Raw genomic sequence first — 22550 nt, forward strand, 5'->3', positions numbered from 1 at the left:
AGTGACGCTCACATCCCATGAACAAATTTTTTTTAAAAATACAGAGTTGCCAGCCAGTCAGATTGGCCAGCAGTTCTCTTAGGCGGTACTTTCTCCTGAGTGAAGGACAGAAATCTCACCTCCAGCTGATGACTACAGGGCAGCCAGCATCAGCCAAGGTGCATTCCCTGTTGAGTCTTTGAATGGGTGGGTGGTAAATCCTGCTACCTGTAAAAATTCTGCCCATGGAGTAAGCATTTAACTTTTGAGCCTGAGATCATGATTAATTTGCAACCTAACGCCATACGCCCTTCTTTGGTTTACAAGTCTAGTATCTTAGTTTTAAAGTAGATTATTGATATAATATCAGTTACTGTCTGTGGAAGAAAGTTCCAAAATTCTAGACTCCCAACTAGTGGAAATAATTTCTCGCCATGTCTACCCATCTGTATCTTAAACTTTGATCAGATCACCCCTTGACCTTCTAAATTCCAGGGAATACAACCCTAGTTTGTGCAATCTCTCCTCGTAATTTAACTTTGGAGTCCAGGTATCATTCTGGTAAATCTAAATTGCATTTCCTCCAAGGCCAGCATAGCTTTCCTAAGTGTGGTGCCCAAAACTGCTCACAGTACTCCAGATGTGGTCTAACCAGGGCTTTGTGTAGCTGAAGCATGACATCTACCATCTTGTATTCTAATCCTTTAGATATAAGGGACAGCATTCCAGTTTAAATATTTCTATACCTGTTTTAATAATTTAGATCATTTTAATGATCGATGTACCTGGACCCCAAGTCTTTTTGGGACTCCACTGTTTCTAGCTTTTTACTATTTTACCCTTTTTAGGTCCAAAATGGATGACCTCACATTTGCCTACATTGAAATTGATTTGCCACGGTGTTGTCCATTCAATTTAAACCGTCAACCCATCAGAGGACTGGAGAATTGCAAACATTACGCCCTTGTTCAAAAAAGGTTGTAAGGATAAGCCCAGCAATTACACACCAGTCAGTTTAACTTCAGTGGTGGGCAAGGTTCTAGAAACAATAATTTGGGATAGAATAGTAGTCACATTAAAAAATATGGGTTGATAAGGAAGAGCCAGCATGGATTTCTAAAGGGGAAATCGGTTTAACTAGCTTGCTGGAGTTTTTTGAAGAGGTAACAGAAAAGGTCGATGAGGGTAATGCTGTTGATGTGGTGTACGTGGACTTTCAAAATGCATTTGATACAGTGCCACACAACAGACTTGAGAAAAGTTATTGCTCATGAAATAAAGGAGACAGTAGCAACATGGATACAAAATTGGCTGCAAAATAGGAAGCAGAGAGTAATGGTTAATGGATATTTTTCAGGCTGGAGGAAGGCTTGTAGTAGAATTCCTCAGGGGTCAGTATTGGGACCCTTGCTTTTCCTGATATATATTAATGATTTAGATCTTGGTGTGCAGGGGACAATTTCAAAGTTTGCAGATGATACGAAGCTTAGGAGTGTTGTAAACTGCGAAGAGGACAGTGTAGAACTTCAAAAGGACGTAGACAAGTTGGTGGAATGGGCATATAGGTGACAGATGAAGTTCAATGTGGAGAAGTGTGAGGTGATGCATTTTGGTAGGAAGAACATGGACAGACAATATAAAATAGGGGTGAAATTTTGAAGGGGGTGCAGGAGCAGAAAGACCTGGGTGTGCATGTGCATAGATCATTGAAGGTGGCAAGACGGGTGAAGAGAGCATTTAATAAAGCATATAGCATCCTGGGCTTTATTAATAGGGGCATAGAGTACAAGAACAAAGAGGTTATGCTGAATTTATATAAGACATTCTTTAGACCTCAGCTGGAGTATTTGGTACATTCCTGTACCACACTATAGGAAGGATGTGAACACATTGGAAAGAGTGGAGATGAGGATAGATTGGAGAGATTGGGACTGTTCTTCTTGAGAGAAGGCAACTAAGAGGAGATTTGATAGAGATGCTCAAAATCATGAGGAGGCTGGACAGAGTAGATAGGGAGAAGCTGTTCCCCCTTGTAAAAGGAGCAAAAAGGAGAGGGCACAGATTTAAAGTGATTTGCAAAGGAAGCAAATGTGACGTGAGAAAAAACTTTTGCACACAGCAAGTGGTTCGGGTCTGGAACGTACGGCCTGGAAGTGTGGTGGAGGCAGATTCAATTGAGGTATTCAAGAGGGCATCAGACGATTATTTGAATAGAAACAGGGGTACAGGGAAAAGGCAGGGCAATGGCACTCGGTCGTGATGCTCATTTGAAGAGCCAATGCAGGCACAGTGAGCTGAATGGCCTCCATCTGTGGCATTAAGATTCTGTGAATATCTTTTCGTAATATTATGCTTCTATCTACACGGCTTAGTGTTGTCTATCTTCGCGTCATCAGCACTTTTGGATACTTGGTTTTCTATCCCATTATTAATAAATAACAGTGAACTGTTGAAGCCCCAACACATACTTGCAGGACACCACCAGTCACATTTGCCAATTAGAGTTTTCTTCTGTTTTCTGCTTGACCCACAGCACCATGACCTCCAAGGAGGCAGGTCCCAAATCCAACCCAGCTGGAATGGGGATTGAACCCCATGCTGTTAGCACCAATCTGATGCACACTAGCCATCCAGCCAACTGAGCCAAGCCCCCCCACCTTTCTCCTCCACTCCTCCTCACCCTACCCCTCCCCCAAAAAGTACTCCAATTTGCTGTGGAAACATGCACTTTTACATGTATGTTGCAGTATGGAGCTGTCAATAGTATTGGTAGAAATTCCAAACTTCATTACGTCACATAGCTGTCCAGGAATCTCTCCCACTCTTATTGCCTGCCGTTGGTGTATGTTGGAAGGATTTGCAATCTGTTTGGCCATCAAGTCCTGGAGTGGAACCTGAACCCAAAGCTTCTGGCTTAGAGGCAGGGACGCTACCCACCGTGCTGCAAGATCTCCCAATTGGAGTACCTGCCCATTATCTCTACTCTCTGTATGCTGCTGCTGCAGAGATATGGTGAAAGTGAAGAGGAGAAAACAGAACCTGGCTCAAGAAACCACCTCCTTCAGGGAAACTCTTGTCCTCTCTGCCCAAAGACCTGTGGCACCTTGGATTGGCCTGCTGAGTCATCTGAGGACACACAAATCGTGAAGCTTGACAGACATCATCCTTGTTTCGAGGGACTGATAATGATGGCAACTGATCTTCTGTTATTTTAGCCATTAACAGATATGCCCCATTTGCTGTGGACAATTATCCTCATCTAAATGTAGAATCATAGTAGCCGTTTCGCATTTCTCCCTTTGTATGCAATCATATTATGATCGCTTTTAGATAAATGTTCACAGGCCGTTGGGCTGTTGACAAAATCTGTTTCAGTACTCATAACTAAGCCTAATATGGCATACCCTTTTTTCGCTTCAGGCATATTGCTGCAGAAAAATATCCCAATACACTCAACAAATTTACCATCTTTCTGGTATGTGCAGCAAGTTGGCCTATCCCAATCTATATGAAATTTAAATTCCCCATTTAAACCACTCTGCCTTTACTACATATTTCCGGCAATTTCTAAATCTTTACATTGAAAAAATTATACACTTCACAGCTGCTATTAAGGGGCCTATGCACAACACCCACTACTGTCTTAAATCTTTTTGTATTTCTTAATTCTACCCATAAGGTCTCCACTACCTGTTTATATTTTATTGTACTCTCTCTTATCATTGAAGTAACTTCATCCTTAATCACTAAGGCTACTCCTCAACTCTGCCATTTTCCCATCGACCCTTATAACCCAAATTCATAGAGTTATTCGGGACAGTTTCTTCGAACAAAATGTTGTGAATCCAACCAAGGATCAGGCTATTTTGGATCTGGTAATGTGTAATGAGGCAGGTTTAATAAATGATCTCAGAGTAAAGGATCCCCTGGAAACAGTGACCATAATATGGTAGAATTTAGCATTCAGTTTGAGAGTGAGAAAATTGGGTCAGATCCAACTATGCTAAACTTAAATAAGGGTAATTACAATGAAATGAGGACAGAGATGGCTGGAGTGGACTGGGAAAGCAGTTTAGCAGAAAAGATGGTTGGTGAACAATGGCAGACGTTTAAGAAAATAGTTCATGACTCTCAACAAAGATACTTCCCAGTGAGGAAGAAGGATTCAAGGAAGGGGATAAACCAACCTAATAGGTTGCATCCTAGGATATTAAAGGAAGTAGCTACAGAGATAGTGGATGCACTGGCAGTAATCTTTCAAGAATCCTTAGATTCTGGAAAAGTCCCAGAGGATTGGTGAATAGCCAATGTAACACCCTTATTCAAAAAGGGAGGGAGACAAAATACAGGTAACTAGTTAACATCTGTCATTGGGAAAATGTTGGAATCTATTATAAAGGATGTAATAGCAGAGCATTTAAAAATACATAATCTAATCAAGCAGAATCAGCATGGCTTCATGAAGGGGAAGTCATGCCTGACAAATTTATTAGAATTCTTTGAGGAGGTAACAAGCAGGGTAGATAAAGGGGAACCAGTAGATGTAATATATTTGGATTTCCAAAAGGCATTCAATAAGGTACCACACATAAGGCTACTTAATAAGATAAGAGCCCACAGTGTTAACATGGATAGAGGACTGGCTAACTAATAGAAGACAGAGTTGGGATAAGGGGAGCATTTTCAGGATGGCAACCTATAACTAGTGGAGTACCACAGGGCTCAGTGCTGGGGCCTCAGTTATTTACAATATATATTAATGACTTAGATGAGGGAAATGAATGTACTATTGCCAAGTTAGCGGATGACAGAAAAATAGGTGGGAAGGCAAGTGGTGAGGATAACACAAGGAGTCTATAGAGGGATATAGACAGGTTAAGTGAGTGGGCAAAAAAGTGGCAGATGGAATATAATGCGGGAAAATGTGAGGGTATGCACTTTTCCAGGAAGAATGGAGGAGCTGAATATTATTTAAACTTAGAAAAACTGCAGAAAGCTGCAGCACAGAGGGATTTGGGAGTCCTTTGGCATCAATCCCAAAAAGCTAACATACAAGTTCAACAGGTAATAGGGAAGGTAAACGAAATGTTGGCCTTTATTTCAAAGGGAATGGAGTATAATTATAGGGAAGTCTTGCTAAAACTATACAAGGCACTAGTTGGACCACACTTAGAATAATGTAAACAATTTTGGTCCCCTTATCTAAGGAAAGATATACTGGTATTGGAGGCAGTCCAGAGAAGGTTCACTAGGTTGATCCCTGGGTATGGAGGGATTTTCTTGTGAGGAGAGGTTAAGTAGGTTGTGTATGTACTCATTGGAATTTAGAAGAATGTGAGGCGACCTTATTGAAACATATAGGATCTTAGAGGGCTTGACAGGGTTGTTTCCCACTGTGGGAGAGTCTAGGACCAGAGGGCATAATCTCGGAGTAAGGGGACACCATTTAAAACAATTTCTTCTTTCAGAGGATAGTCAATCTGTGGAAGTCTTTACTGTAGAGGCTGGGTCGTTAAGTATATTCACGGCTGAGATAGACAGATTTTTAATCAGTCAGGGAATCAAGGGTTACGGGGACAAGGCAGGAAAGTGGAATTGAGGATTATCAGATCAGCCATGATCTCATTGATGTCGGAGCAGACTCGATGGCCTGAATGGCCTACTTCTGCTCCTATGTCTTATGGTCTTATTTAAACTCCAGTCCTGACCGTAACCATGGGCTGAATTTTCAGAGTCCCTTGAAGATGAGAACACGGGTGGGTGGGAGGGGGCGCTCCGACAATAATGGTGGGGGATTATGTGCCAATTTCAAGATGCCGATCCCAGTGCTGGCAATAATGAGCTGCACAGGGGGAAGGGCTCTCACTTCAATTCAGACCAGTTAAGATAGTTTAAAATTCTCACCAAGCTTGTAAATGCTAGAAGGCATGATTTTTAAAGTGTCAGACAGGTTATCTGCATCTTAAGAAACTAACCAGCTGAAGGTAGGCAGGTGAGGGTCCCATCAGATGGGCAAAGGGCGTCTGTGCACCTGTTAAGGGGGTGCTCTTGGAACTGGACAGGTGGCAGGAATAGTGGGCACCCAACTCCCAGTCTTTGAACGCTGTCGGCATCCAGCTGGCGTCACAGGGCAGAACTATAGGGGGCAAGGCTGCCAAGGACAATTGGGTGACTATCTGCCCAGAAGGAAGGCTCCAGCTGGCAATGAGGGCACTGCTGTCAGATTTTGGGCCCAGTAGTAATGTGGGGCAACAGGCTTCACAGGGAGACACAGGAGAGGAAAAAACGACAGGAAGGCAATAAAGGCCAAAACCTCAACAATAGATTGACCACCAAAGGTGGAACTACCTGGAGATGACCAAGAATCGGTGCTGCAGATTCTGTCAGATATTTGTGCCCTTGTCACCAATGACCTGCCATCTCTTTACTGGTCTCTATGCTCTACCAATGGCCATCAAAATCACTGTGGACTTGGAAGGCGCTAGAAGCAAAGAAGTTCAAGGATCAGCTGTGGACCTTTAGAGGCAGCTCAAACACCTGTACACCACTGCAATTCCTGGTCCCTTTGCCAGTGCTGGATAGCACAATTATTTAACAACAAGCACAAGCGGCATTGGGTTTTGCCTCCATCACTGGATTTCCTCCAGTTTAGGGTGTCATCAACTGCACCCATGTGGCCATCAAGGCACCCAGTGACTAGCCAGTGAGATCCACCAACAGGAATAGCTTCACTCCCTCAACATCTAATTGGTCTGCGATTACAACAAAACCTCTTGTATGCGCTTACTGTATTGTCATGACTCATTCTCCGCCAGTCCATGCTGCCTCAGATCTTTACTCCAGTCTCCCAATGTGTTTGAATGGATCCTAGGGAACAAGGGAAAATCGTAAAGAGATGGTTATTAACACCTCTACAGATGCCCAGAAAGAAGTGATACAACCAATGCCACTTGATTTGCAGGACAACCATTGAGCTGACCATTGTACCTCTGAAAACGCGATTCCAGTGACTGGACCGGTTAGGTGGTAGCTTCCAATAACCTCCTGCAAGGATATTGGTCATTGTGGTGGTCTGCTGCCCACCAGAGAAGTGTGGACCTTGAGGATGATGAGTCCCTGGAAGGAGACAGCTCATCAATGGTATGAGTGGAGTAGGAAGAAAAGGCAGAGTGAAATGACACTGAACAGAGAGGTGCCATTGCTGGATGACGAGGTGGTCGTCTCCTGCCACAATCTGAGGCCTTATGGCCTCAAGCTTTAGATCCAGGTTGATCGATGATGTGAGGGTTTGCCTTGCCCTAGGTTCCAGGTCTCCAGCTCTCCTGTGACATATTGCTTTCCTCTGTTGTAGTGGAAGGCTTTGTCACAAACTGCAAATCTCTCTATCGTGACAGCCAACAGCCTTGATCTGACTCGCCTCCATTCCTGCCCTCTATTGGTACTAAGCAAACAGGAAACCTGTCTCCCTATAAATTAAGGGTTCAGCCCTGTGAAAATTTGATCTTTAAGAGTTTCTCACCAGAGGCAGGTTTCTGACCCAAAAATAGACCCACCGCCTGTTTCCTGTCTCTGTGGCGAAAATTCAAACCTCTGTCTCAGTCTGGAGCTGGAGTCAGTGGGAATCAAGGGGAAACTCTACATTGGCTGGAATGATACGTAGCACAAATGAAGAGAGTTGTGGTTTTTGGAGCCCAATCCTCTCAACCTCAGGAATCACTGTAGGAGTTCTTCAGGGCAGTATCCTAGGCCCATTAATCATCAGCTGCTTCATCAATGACCTTCGCTCCATCATAAGGTCAGAAGTGGGGATGCTCGCTAATGATTGCACAGTACCATGAGCAACTCCTCAGATACTGAAGCAGTCCATGTCCATAATGCAGCAGGAAACAAGTGACACAAATTACCATCTCTAACAAGAGAGAATTTTCCCTTAACATTCAATGGCATTACCATCGTTGAATCCCCCACCATCAACTTCCTGGGGGATCACTGTTAGCCAAAAACTCAATTGGAGCATTCACATAAATACTGTGGCTGTTAGCACAAGTCAAGGATGTGGTATTCTGCATTGGGTAACTCAAGCCACTTCACTATCTAGCAGTACAAATCTGGAATTCTCTTGACCTGTCTGGATGAATACAACTTTCAGCAACACTGAAGAAGCTTGACGCCTTCCAAGACACTTGGTTGGAAACCCCTCCACCACCTTATAACATTTACTCCCCCCACCACCAGTTCACAGTGGTTGCAGTGTGTACTGTCTACAGGATGCCTCGCAGCAAAACATCAACACTTCTTCAGCCACACCTCCCAAACATCTGACCTCCACCACCTAAAAGGACAAGGACAGCAGGTGCATAGAAACATCATCACCTCCAAACTCCTATCCAAGTCGCATACCGTCCTGACTTGGATATATGTTAGTGTTCTTTCGTTGTTGTTGGGTCAAAATCCTGGAATTCCTTACCAAACAGAACTGTGTGGATACATTCAACACATCTAGTCAAATAGCTCAATCTTGTGCCCTCCCCCATGGTGGGTTTGCTGGCTGGGAGCATTTAACCTGGCAAGTGGGGACTCCACCACCTTCCTGCTCCCATCCCGATTTAAATCCGTGGCGGTAGGGTCCCTGGATGACCTTTCCAACCCGCCACCAATTGTGGTCCTTAAGTGGGCAATTTATACCAACTTAAAGGCTGGAACCTGCCACCACTGATATTAACTGCAGTGTGAAAGGGGCTCACCATGCAGGGAGCAGGCTCTTCGGGGTGCAGTGGGGGGGTTGGCCTGCACTCAATGATTCTAAAAGAGATAGCTGCAGAGATAGTGGATGCGCTGGCTATGATTTTCCAAAATTCCTTAGATTCGGGAATGGTCCCATCAGATTGGAGGTTGGTAAATGTAACAGTGCTTTTCAAGAAAGGAGGGAGAGAGAAAACGGATCTACAGGTCAGATTATCTGACATCAGTCAATGGAAAAATTCTGGAATCTATTGTTGAGGAAGTCTTAACAATGCACTTAAAAAAATATATAGTATGATTAGAACAAGTCAATATGCTTTTACAAAAAGGAAATCTTGTTTGACAAATTTATTAGAGTTTATTAGAGCCAGAAATATAAAAACAGACTAAGTACTTTTATAAGCATATATTAAAAGGAAGAGAGTAGCTAAAGTAAACATCAGTTCCTTAGAGCAGAGACAGGCAAAATTATCCTGGGGAATGAGGAAATGGCAGAGGCATTGAACAAATATTTTGTCTGTCCTCACGTAGAAGACACAAATACATAGCAGAAATAGTGGGTAACCTAGAGGCTAAAAGGGTGAGAAAAAGTATTGGAGAAATTTAAGGGACTAAAATCTGACAAATGCCCAGGACGTGATGGCCTGCCCTCGAGGATTCTAAAAGATAGCTGCAGAGATAGTGGATGCGCTAGCTATGATTTTCCGAAATTCCTTAGTGCATGATCAAGGGACCCAGCATCAGGAGTTGGGTAATGGGCCTTTCTGAAAGAGGTAATGCGTGGCTCTCCAACTGTGGACGAACACCTCCATTGCCACCACAAGATTCCACCCATAGAGCCAGTTGCAGCACAAGGAGGCTATTCGGCCCATTGAGTCTATGCCAGCTTGCCACGAAGCAATCCAACCAAGCCCACTCCTCCGCTCAACCCCCCTCCTCCGCTCAACCCCCAAGCTCTGCAAGTTTATTTCCTCTCAATTTCTTTTTGAAAGCATGGTTTGTTTCCACTTCCAACACCCTATGAGAGTTCCAGGACATTACCACTCACTGCATGAAAAATTTCTTCCTCGTATTCCCTCTGCTTCTTACCCAATACCTTAAATTTGTGTCCCATTTGCTTGTATTATCAGTTAATTTCATAAAAAGGGAAAAAATAGAATATGAGAATCAACTAGCCAGAAATATAAAAACAGACTGTAAGTGCTTTTATAAGCATCTATTAAAAGGAAGAGAGTAGTTAAAGTAAACATCAGTTCCTTAGACAGAAATGGGCAAAATTATCCTGGGGAATGAGGAAATGGCAGAGGCATTGAGCAAATACTGTGTCTGTCTTCACAGTAGAAGACACAAGTACATAGCAGAAATAGAGGGTAACCCAGAGGCTAAAAGGATGAGAAAACTAAGGTAATTAATATTAGCAGAGAAAAAGCATTGGAGAAATTTAAGGGACTAAAATCTGACAAATGCCCGGGATTTGATAGCCTGCACTCAAGGATTCTAAAAGAGATAGCTGCAGAGATAGTGGTTGCGCTAGCTATGATTTTCCAAAATTCCTCAGATTCGGGAATGGTCCCATCAGATTGGAAGTTGGTAAATGTAACAGTGCTTTTCAAGAAAGGAGGGAGAGAAAACGGGGAACTACAGATCAGATTACCTGACACCAGTCAATGGAAAAATTCTGGAATCTATTGCTAAGGAAGTCTTAACAATGCACTTAGAAAAATATAACATGATTAGAACAAGTCAATATGGTTTTACAAAAGGGAAATCTTGTTTGACAAATTTATTAGAGTTTTTTGAGGATGTAACTAGTAGGGTAGATAAAGGGGAACCAGTAGATGGAGTAAACCTGAATTTCCAAAAGGCATTCAATAAGGTGCCACACAAAAGGTTAATAGGCAAGATAAGGGCTCATGGAATTGGGGGTAATATATTAGCATGGATAGAGGATTTGTTAATGGACAGGAATCAAAGAGTTGGCATAAATGGAGCATTTCCAAGATGGCAGGATATGACTAGTGGAGTGCCGCAAAGATTGGTGCTGAAGCCTCAGCTATTTACAATCTGTATTAATGATTTAGGTGAAGAGACAGGGAGTAATGCATCTAAGTTTGCTGACGATACTTTCCACCTAGCTTTGTCAGATGTAGGGATTTCACAGAGCGTCTACAAAGAGAGTGTTGTCCTATGATGAGAGGCTGAGTAAATTGGGCCCATATTCTCTGGAGTTTAGAAGAATGAGAGGCAGTCTCATTGAAACAAACAAGATTCTGAAGAGGCTTGATAGGGCAGACACTGAATGATTGTTTCCACAGGTCAGGGAATCTAAAACACGGGGGCACACGTTCAGGATAAAGAGCCGATAATCTAGCTATCATTTAGATCGTTGAAATGAGGAGAAATTACTTCACTCAAAGGGTTGTGAATTTTTGGAATTCACTACCCCAGAGGGTGGTGCATGCCCTTTCGTTGGATACATTTAAGGCTAAGATAAACAGATTTTTGGAGACTCAGGAAATCAAGGGATATGGGGAGCAGGGGGGGGAAAGTGGAGTTGAAGTCCAAAATTAGCCATGATTGTATTGAATAGCAGAGCAGGCTCAACGGGATATATGGTCCGCTTCTGCTCATATTTCTTGGATTCTTGTGTTTTAATGGGAATGGTTTTTTCTTGCCTGTCATAATCTTGTGCACCTTTATCAAACCTCTCTCTCAACCTCCTTTGTTCTAAGGAGAACAACCCCAGCTTTTCCAATCTCACCTTCTAACCAAAATCCCCCATCCTTGTAATCTTTCTGGTAAATCTCTGCACCCTATCGAGGACCCTCAGATCCCTTGTAAAGTGTGGTGACCAACACTGGGAACAGTACACTAGTTGTGGCCTAACCAGAACTTTATAAATGTTCAGTATAACTTCTTTGCAATGTCTCCATTTATGTAGTTCAAGATCATATATGTTTTGCTAACCAATCTCTCAGTATGTCCTGCATTTATAGATCGATGCACGTGCAACCCCGCGTCCCTCTGTTCCTGCACACTCTTTAAAATTGTGGCACTAAGTTTCCCTTTCCCTTCTGCCACAGAAAATTATCTGCCCATTCTGCTAGCCTGTCTGTTCTGTTACAGGTGATTTTTATCATCCTTAGTGTTTGCCACTCCTACTTTGGTATCATCGGCAACTTTTGAAATTCTATTCTGTATTCCAAGATCCAAGTCCCTCCCTCCCTGCCCTCCCTCCCTCCCTCCCTCTCTCTCTCTCTCTCTCTCTCTCTCTCTCTCTATATATATATATATATATATATATATATATATATATAATATATATATATATGCATGTCAAAAGAACATTGGTCCTGGCACTGACTCTTGGGAATACCACTGTCTACCATCCTCATGGACTGCAGTGGTTTTAGAAGGCTTACCATCACCTTCTCAAAGACAATTAGGGATGGGCTGTAAATACTGGCCTTGTTGGAAATTGCTAAAATTTATTGCTAAGGAGGCTATGGCAGGATACCTAGAAAATCATAAGTGATCAGGCAGAGTCAACATGGCTTTGCGAAAGCAAAGTCGTGTTTAACTGATTTATTAGAGCCTTCTGAGTAAATAACAATAAGGTGTATAAAGTGGAACCTGTCGAGTGGTGTACATGGATTTCCAAAAGGCATTTGATAAGGTGCCTCATCAAAAGTTCTACACAAGATAAGAGAACATGATGTGGGCATAACATATTAACATGGTTAAAGAATTGTTCAGCTAACACGAAGCAGAGAGTAGGGATAAATGGGTCTTTATTAGGTTGGCAAGCTGTAACTAGTGGAGTGCCACAGGGATCAGTGCTAGGTCCTCAACTATTTACACACTACATCAATGATTTGGATGAAGGGATCAAATTTATGGTAGCTAAATTTGCCAATGACACCAGGATAGGTAGGAAAGTAAGTTGTCGAGAGAAGGGAGAGTCTTCCAAAGGATTTAGACAGGTTATTGTTGAAAAAAGAGACATGTCTAAGCATTTTGTGGAGGTGTGTAAAAACAATAACAATAGGGTAATTATATTAGGTAGTTTCAACTTTCCCAACATTAATTGGGATAGACATAGTGTTAAGGGCTTGGATGGAGTGGATTTCTTGAAATGTGTACAGGAGAACTTTTTAGGTCAATATGTAGAGGGTCCAACAAGGGACGGTGCATTGCTGAACCTAATTCTGGGGAATGAAGCCGGACAGGTGGCTGAAGTGGTGGTGGGTGAGCATTTTAGTGATAGTGACCACAACAGTTTAAGTTTGTTATGGACAAAGAAATCGACAAGTTGCAAAAAAATTGTTTTGTATTGGGGGAGAGTGGATTTTAGTAAAGTGAGGCAGGATCTGGCCAAGGTAGACTGGGAACAGTTACTTGTGGGGCAATCTACAGAGGAACAGTGGGGGCCGTTCAAAAAGGAAATGGGGAGGGTACAGGTTCAACATGTTCCCTCTAGGGTGATAGGAAGGAGTAACAAGCCCAGAGAACTATGGATGACTAGAGATATTCAGGTTACGATGAGAAGGAAAAGAGAGGCTTTTAGCAGGTACAAGGGAAGCAAATCAGCAGAGGCATTAGTGGAGTACAGACAGTGCAGGGTGGAGCTTAAGAAAGCAATTAGGAGAGCAAAGAGGGGATATGAGAAAGCTCTGACTGGTAAAAGTAGGGAAAATCCCAAGATATTCTATAAGTATATCAATAGGAAGAGGATAACCAGGGAAAGAGTAGGGCCCATAAGGGACCAAGGTGGGCAATCTATGGGTGGAGCCAGAGGACATCGCTAGAGTGTTGAATGAATACTTCACATTCGTCTTCACCCAAGAGAATGAGGATGAAGGTATGGAACTCGGGGAGAGAGACTGCGAGGTTCTTAAGCAAATTGATATAGGGAGTGACAAGGTATTGGAGATGTTGGCAGGCTTAAAAGTGGACAAATCTCCAGGTCCGGATGATTTGTGTCCCAGACTGCTGAGGGAGGCAAGGGAGGAGATCGCAGGGGCTCTGATCCAAATTTTTAATTCCTCTCTGGCCACGGGGGAGGTGCCAGAGGACTGGAGAACAGCTAATGTGGTTCTGCTATTTAAGAAGGGTTGTAGAGATAAACCAGGGAACTACAGACCAGTGAGTCTCACGTCAGTGGTAGGGAAACTATTGGAGAAATTTCTGAAGGAGAGTATCTATCTCCACTTGGAAAGGCAAGGTTTGATCAGGGATAGTCAGCATGGCTTTGTCAGAGGAAGGTCATGCCTAACAAATTTGATTGAATTTTTTGAGGAGGTGACCAGGTGTGTAGATGAGGGTAGTGCAGTTGATGTAGTTTATATAGATTTCAGCAAAGCCCTTAACAAGGTCCCACATGGGAGACTTATAAAGAAGGCAAAGGCACATGGGATACAGGGTAATTTGATAAGGTGGATTCAAAATTGGCTTAGTTGTAGGAGACAGAGGGTGATGACAGAAGGATGCTTTAGTGACTGGAGGCCAGTGTCCAGTGGCGTACCACAGGGATCTGTGCTGGGTCCCCTATTATTTGTCATTTATATAAATGACATAGATGACTATGTGGGGGGTAGGATTAGTAAGTTTGCGGATGACACAAAGATTGGCCGGGTGGTTAGCAGTGAGGTTGAGTGTCTTGGGCTGCAGGAAGATATAGACAGGATGGTCAAATGGGCAGATAAGTGGCAGATGGAATTTAACCTTGTAAAGTGTGAGGTGATACACTTTGGAAGGAGTAATTCGACAATAAAGTATTCAATGAACGGCATGGCACTAGGAAGTTCTGAGGAACAAAGGGACCTTGGTGTGTGTGTCCATAGATCTCTGAAGGCGGAGGGGCACGTTAATGGGGTGGTGAAAAAGGTATATGGGACACTTGCCTTTATCAGTCGAGGCATAGATTACAAAAGTAGGGAGGTCATGCTGGAGTTGTATAGAGCCTTGGTGAGGCCACAGCTGGAGTACTGTGTGTAGTTCTGGTCGCCACATTATTGGAAGGATGTGATTGCACTGGAGGGGGTGCAGAGGAGATTCACCAGGATGTTGCCTGGGATGAAACATTTAAGTTATGAAGAGAGGTTGGATAGACTTGGTTTGTTTTCGTTGCAGCAGAGAAGATTGAGGGGCGACCTGATCGAGGTGTACAAGATTGAGGGGCATGGACAGGGTGGATAGGGAGCAGCTGTTCCCCTTAGTTGAAGGGTCAGTCACAAGGGGGCATAAGTTCAAGGTGAGGGGCAGGAGGTTTAGGGGGGGAAGTGAGGAAAAACTTTTTTACCCAGAGGGTGGTGACGGTCTGGAATGCGCTGCCTGGGAGGGTGGTGGAGGCGGGTTGCCTCACATGCTTTAAAAAGTACCTGGATGAGCACTTGTCATAACATTCAAGGCTATGGGCCATGTGCTGGTAAATGGGATTAGGTAGGTAGGTCAGGTGTTTCTCACATGTTAGTGCAGACTCGATAGGCCGAAGGGCCTCTTCTGCATTGTGACTCTGTGATTTTGTCTTGCACACATCAGGAGCCTTGCAAGGATCCCAATACAAGGGGAAAACAATAATTTATACTGTATGTGAAGAGAATGCTGATTGGTTTGCAAGTGGCGTTGCCATGGAGAATGCACGAATGCTGGTGACTGACAGTTAACTGCCAAGCATTGTTTGAAAGTTTAAACCAGGTAGCTTGACCCTAATTGGTCAAGGCATTGCCCTGAGAAGTGAGTCAGCGAAATGCTGTCACTTATTTTGTTTAACTGCAACAGGCGCAATGTATGTACATACATGTTAATTCTGCCTGCAAAGAACAGGGCACTGCGTGTTAATATATGTAGCTTCCAGTACACGCAAATGCGCCACATTGCGAGCCCGACTGACAATCTTAATTTGGTTGTCAGTGTCATTCTTAGCACACTGAGGATTATTTAGTAAATGTTGTCAAATTGCGGAGTCACACCTAATGTTGGGACACTGTTTTGAGTTTTGCAAGCATGGGTTGGCTGGGAATGGTCTCTACCCTGCCCTTTGTGAACAGTGGCTGGGACAAGCTGTTTGATATGATCCGCCAGTCTTTGGGACATATGGCCTAAATACCTAGCATCACACTGGCACTAAAATTCATATACCACATTACTCATTTGTGTGATAGGGAGAGCATCTTTTTGGCTTGATGGCAGTATCCTGTTCATGGCGAATACCAATCATGTTGCTACTGCAGTGTAAATCAGCTGGCTCCACCTGTTGCTCAAATTTTTGAGATACCTTGCCCTTCCAGGGTAATCTGAGGTAGACTGGGCACTATTCAGGGCAAACGGCGACAGCCTTGGGCCCATTCAAAAAGATAGGAAGAACATGTGCACACATTGCGCCTGTTTCAGCTAAACAAAATAAGTGACAGCCATTCGCCGACTCATTCATCAGGGCAATGCCTTGACCAATCAGGGTCAAGCTGACTGGTTTAAATTTTCAAACTATGCTTGGCAAAATACAGTTTTCACTTGGAAAGAAGTGATGAATTTCAACTTCTTGCACAATGAAAGCAACAAATATACAATGTGCTAGATAGACACTCATTTTCAATTTAGCTGAATTAAACTGATTGTGATTTACCCTGCTACAGGCTGCATTTCTCTTCCTGGAGTCTCTGTGTGCCTCAGGCTAGAGAAAGAGAGAATAAGCCCTGTTATTCCACTTTCTTCTGCACCAAAGTATCTAAGCTGTCAAGTTACCAACTTTTATGAAATCTCAGACCCTTGATATGAGAACTTGCACAGCTGTATGTCTGTTTAACTAAGACCCCTACTGTGGACATTGAATAAAAACAATTCTAGCCCAATACCTAGAATCAAACCTAATGAACTTGACTGTCTAAAACCTAAGACAACTTGGAAAAGTAGGGGCTGATATCTGACAACTTAGTATCCCATAAAGGATTTATTTGATCACATGAGTGCAAATTGCTATGGAAAATACTCAATAGCTCTGATTGTTCCCATTTAGTTAGATAACCTGGTGACTGTATGGTAAGTAAACCTTTATTTTTGTTGAAGTGCTTTTAAAATATTGTGTTTGTGAAAAATCCAGACTCAACTTTTTCTACTTGTAATAAAATAAAAAATAAGTAAAATTCATGAGCTTTCAAGCTAATTTTTAAAGGATAATATGTTTCCACGTGCGGTGCATAATTTATTCTTATTGCATTCACAGTTTGAGGAAGCAAACAGTACTGCACTGCAAAATGCAAAGAAGGAACTTGAGTGCTATCGCAAAGAGGTGAATGAGCTAAAATTGAAAGTAAGTACTTTGTCAGGTGCCATTTCTGTTGTGTGTCCATTTTGTTTCATTGAGGCTACTGCTGCATGGCCCCAACCCTCCGCACGTGGAATGTCTGGGTTCATGTAAACATGTGCAAATTTTTACCCATAATTTATTGATAGATACATTGTCATCCTGGTGGCCTAATGAATTCTCTCTTAATCTTTTGAACATTGTTTACTAACATGTATGTCTGCCTAGTGTCAACCGCAACTCACTTGATAAATCTTGTTTCTGAGTCAGACGTTTGTGACTGCAAAAATTTACACATAATCTAGGCTGACACTCCAGTGCAGTACTAAGGGAGTGCTACACTGCAGGTTTTGGATGAGACCTTAAACCAAGCCCCCTCTTACCCCTCAGGACATGAAAGATCTCATGGCACTATTCAAAGAAGAGCAGGGCAGTTTGCCCCCAGGTCTTGGCCAATAGTTATCCCTTCAAGAATGGAAGTTCTTTCTTCATTAGTTGTACTTACATTTTTAAAGTAATTGCTTTTTATATTTTGCTGCATCTTTCCATGAAGAACTAATTCATGTCAGTTCCACAGGCAGTAAGTGGCAGCAAACTATTTTACTGTGAACAGCATCAGAGCCTGACCTTGTCATCACCTGAGCACATAACTAGGTAGCTATAACCCTTGACTGATTTTCTCCTTCTTGGTCTGAGGTATTGGGCTGAATTTTCAGGTCTCGCCTGGGCAGGAATGGATGCGGGTGGGCTTCAAAAATACAGCAATTGATGGGTGGGGTGTTGGAGGGCAGCTTTCACCATTGCAGAGGACAGCAGCCTGGTAATCCTGTCTGATCTATGACAAAGACAAAATAAGATGGTTTAAGAACTTATTAAAGCGAATGTTGTGATTTTCATTTGGGTGCACAGGCTGCACCCACTGTCTGAAGCAGATCAGCTGAATGAAGGTGGATATGCATTGGGGAGCCAGTCGATGCCGTCCTAGGGAATTAGCTGGGCCCCCTAAAAAGTGAATGGAACAGAAGAGGCACCACTCCACTGGGGCGACTGATGCCATTGGCGCAACACAGGTGGCAGGGAGAGTGGGCAGTAAGCACTCGGGCATTACAAGGGTTGGCATCATCCAAGCATCATTGGGGAGAAAGTGCAGGGGTCAAGGCAAGTTGGGGAGCCACATGGAAGGCTGCAGCTGCCAATGGGAAAGTGGTGGGGTGGAGGGCAGAGTACTACTCACAGATGTTGGACCCAGTGGCGGATTGGAACATCTAACAGGCTAATGGATTTCTGGGCTCTCAGCCAAGCCTTATTATATATTCTTGGCTGAGATCCTAGACATCCATTAGAGTACTAAAACACCTCAGCCACAGAGAAAACATTGCTTGATTGACAACTCTGAATCTCTGATCTATGGTGTCAATTTCATAATGTTTATTTACACAAGGTAAAGATGTTTGAAGTTCTTGCACTTTTAGCCATTGATATTTTAAAGGGTCTGGATGATTGACACCTTTTGGGCTCTAGTAGAAAAGAGCTTCTTTTTAGGAAATTGGAACGTTAGTAATGAATGCCTGTTTTTAAAGGTTTTTAACACACCCAATGTCACTACAGATTCATTGGTTCAGTACAGTGTATAGCGAGTGAATGGGCAGGGAAGTGCTATGGCTTGGCCTGGGGGAAGAGAGCCATAGGGATGTTTGGGGGGCATACATTGGCATGGCAGCATGAGGGGCCATAGGGATTGTTTGGGGAGGCATACCTTGGCATTGGGGGCACAAGGGCCCATAGGGGATGTTTGGAGGTCACACCTTGGCATAGGGTGATGAGAAGGACCTTTTGAACTTACATTTCAAAAGATCCCCTCATGCATACTATGGTTCTCGACACCCCTGAGGTGCTGTAAACCACGACACTTTGCAAACCTGGCCCAACTCCATGAAATTTGCAGCCAACTAGGGCATGCCTCAATGGAGCCAACCAAGGCAGGAGTGCAGGGCGCAGGCTTGCGACCTGAACCAGCCACGCCCTTAAAAGGCATTCCTGAAAATCAGAAACCCCAGGAACGGTTCAGGAATCCCAGAATTGGGTTCCAGCCACCATTTTTAAAGGGCTCCCGAGTAATCCCGATGCAGCAAAAGATCCAGCACCATAATTCCACATGTAGCAATGACATGAATTTCCAGTTTATTTGTTCCTAGTGGTATTAGTCATGGGAACAGGAGTTCCTTGAGCCTTTTCTGCCATTAATTTAAATTGTGGCTGATTTGTATCTTAACTCCATCTACCTGCCTTGGCTTTGTTATGTAAATAAAATCTATCAACCTCAGTTTTAATATTTTTAGCTGACCCCAGTCATTGCCTGGCACTTGTCGTAGTTTCCAGCTCCTGTTCGAATGTAAAACATTTCCATTAATGTAATCCTCCAGGATTGATTTCCTGACTCTGGGCAAGTCATGAGTCATTTTTTTTCATTCATTCATTTTAAATCATTCAAGGGATATGGGTATTGCTGGCTAGGCCAGCATTTATTGCCCATCTCTAATTTTACAGGGCTGACAAGAATTTTCTTTACATTCTGTAAAAACATATTGTGCCAAATTGCCAGATAGTCCTGCATCTCAGGAAAGCACAATCTCACAAAAGCATACCTAAAAGGCCCAGGTTATTTTCTAATCTTTTGACTTCATGTTCAGAATTTTTAAAGGAGGAGAGATTAAAGCTGTTGCTGGACAAAATCAGCAAGTGCATCATTTCAATATTTTATAGAGATTCAAATTCCTTGCTTCATTTGGGGACTCTTATAGAAATTATATATAGAACTTCGTAGTGGTAACTCTGTCATGCTCTCCCCTTCTTGTACCTATGCTATCCTCTGAGGTATAGCTATCCTAGAGAAAACTATCTAGAAATTCCTCCTTCTCCCTAATATATTACATAATATTTACTGAGTGTCTCTAACTCACATTCCACATTTCCAGCATAAGTGGCAATCCAGGAGAATCCCACTGTCCACAATCTCCCACAAACTGCAATCTGTGCAGTAACTATTATTTATGTATTAGTCAGCAGTAGAATAATTTAATATCTAGACAATATTTTTACATGGATTTTAGCTTGATTGAAATTAATCAGTAATTGTAACAACAACTTATATACTGCCTTTAATGTAATAACATCACAGGAGGGTTATAAAACAAAGTATGCCACCAGCCTACATAAGGAGGTATTAGGCCAAATGACCAAAATCTTGATCAAGTGTCTAGAAGTAGGTAAGCAAGGTAGAGAAGCAGAGAAGTGTAGGAAAGGTATTCCAAAGTTTAGGGCCACCAATGGTGGAGCAGTTAAAATCTGATGCGCATAACAGGCCAGAATTAGAGGAGCACAGATGTCTGAGAGCTGTGGAGATGGAGGAGATTACAGAGATAGAGGCAACGAAGGGATTTGAAAACAAGGATAAGAATTTTAAAATCAAGGCATTGTTGACTGGGAGCCAGTGTAAGTCAGTGAGCACAGGGGTGATAGGAAAACAGGACTTGGTGCGAGTTCGGACACAGACACCACAGCTTTGGATGACCAAGTTTCTGGAAAGTAGAATGTGGGAGATTAGCCAGGAATGCATTGGAGAAGTCAAATTTAGAGGTAACAAAAGCATGGATGAAGATATTTATTCATTTACTTATTTAACTAAGATGATAGATTTGAGTAAGCATAAAATCTTTCCGGTTCTGCTGCTCCTCCCTCTACACCATGTTCACTTTTACAGATTTTTCCCTACATTTGTTTTAGGCACTCTAGCCATGTTTTTAAATGTGCCAGTTCTCCCACAGTACTTTGCCTCTGCTGTGCTCTATTTAAATGCTCCGATTCTCCCCAGTGCTCTGCCTCAGCTGCACTCTATTCAAACCTTTTGGTTCTCTTGTAATGTTCTGCAGACCTTTTGAGTGATGACTGTCTTTCAGGACACTGAGAGATCACAGGATAGATGGTCTTGGTTTAACATCTCCAAAAGAAACAGCTCTGACAATGCAGCATTTCAGCAGCACTGTGCTAAAGTGTTAGCCCAAATTGATCTGAATTCTTTAATCTATGGGGGAGAAATTCATATGTTGATATCATTGAAGAAAACCATGAAAGCCACACCATCTGCGGTTCTCAGCCATGCCTGCCCTGATGAACTGAGGTAAATCTGAATTTCTCCCCATAACTTTTTGCTGGCAGCTACTAAGCTGACACATAAGCACTGGTTTCTTTTCATCATAAGACCATAAGACACAGGAGCAGAAATTAGGCCATTCAGCCCATCGAGTCTGCTCCGCCATTCAATCATGGCTGATAACTTTCTCAACCCCATTCTCCCGCCTTCTACCCGTAACCTTTGATCCCATTACCAATCAAGAACCTATCTATCTCGGTCTTAAATACACTCAATGGCCTGGCCTCCACAGCCTTCTGTGGCAATGAATTCCATACATTCACCACTCTCTGGCTAAAGAAGTTTCTCCTCATCTCTGTTCTAAAAGGTCTTCCCTTTACTCTGAGGCTGTGCCCTCAGGTCCTAGTCTCTCCTACTAATGGAAACATCTTCCCATGTCCACTCTATCCAGGCCCTTCAGTATTCTGTAAGTTTCAATCAAATCCCCCCTCATCCTTCTAAACTCCATCGAGTATAGACCCAGAGTCCTCAAACGTTCCTCATATGTTAAGCCTTTCATTCCTGGGATCGTTCTCGTGAACCTCCTCTGGACCCTCTCCAGGGCCAGCACATCCTTCCTGAGATACGGGGCCCAAAATTGCTCACAATATTCTAAATGTGGTCTGACCAGAGCCTTATAAAGCCTCAGCAGCACATCCCTGCTTTTATATTCTAGTCCTCTCGAAATAAATGCCAACATTGCATTTGCCTTCCTAACTACCGACTCAACCTGCAAGTTAACCTTAAGAGAATCCTGGACTTGGACTCCCAAGTCCCTTTGCACAGATTTCTGAATTCTCTCCCCATTTAGAAAATAGTCTATGCCTCTATTCTTCCTACCAAAGTGCATGACCTCACACTTCCCCACGTTGTATTCCATCTGCCACTTCTTTGCCCATTCTCCTAACTGTCCAAATCCTTCTGCAGCCTCCCCGCCTCCTCAATACTACCTGTCCCTCCACTTATCTTTGTATCATCTGCAAACTTAGCCAGGATGCCTTCAGTTCCTTCATCTAGATCATTAATGTATAAAGTGAAAAGTTGTGGTCCCAACACTGACCTCCACTAGTCACCAGCCGCCATCCTGAGAAGGACCCCCTTATCCCCACTCTCTGCCTCCTGCCAGACAGCCAATCTTCTATCCATCTAGTACCTTGCCTCTAACACCATGGGCTCTTATCTTACTGAGCAGCCTCCTGTGCGGCACCTTGTCAAAGGCCTTCTGGAAGTCCAAGTAGATAACATCCATTGGCTCTCCTTTGTCTAACCTACTCGTTACCTCCTCAAAGAATTCTAACAGATTTGTCAGGCATGACCTCCCCTTGATGAAACCATGCT

General features: G+C 43.1%; 1 protein-coding gene across 2 annotated transcripts in view; it reads left to right on the forward strand.

The window, feature by feature from the left end:
- LOC144686906 (desmin-like) overlaps positions 1-22550 on the forward strand; it is a 154898-nt gene that overhangs the window by 76964 nt on the left and 55384 nt on the right. For both annotated transcript variants that reach the window (XM_078552739.1, XM_078552740.1), the window contains one exon: positions 16943-17029. In XM_078552739.1, the coding sequence (XP_078408865.1) occupies positions 16943-17029 (87 nt within the window). The remainder of the gene's footprint in view (positions 1-16942; positions 17030-22550) is intronic.

Source organism: Cetorhinus maximus, chromosome 11, assembly GCF_964194155.1.
Source record: "Cetorhinus maximus chromosome 11, sCetMax3.hap1.1, whole genome shotgun sequence".
Classification (NCBI taxonomy): Eukaryota; Metazoa; Chordata; class Chondrichthyes; order Lamniformes; family Cetorhinidae; genus Cetorhinus; species Cetorhinus maximus.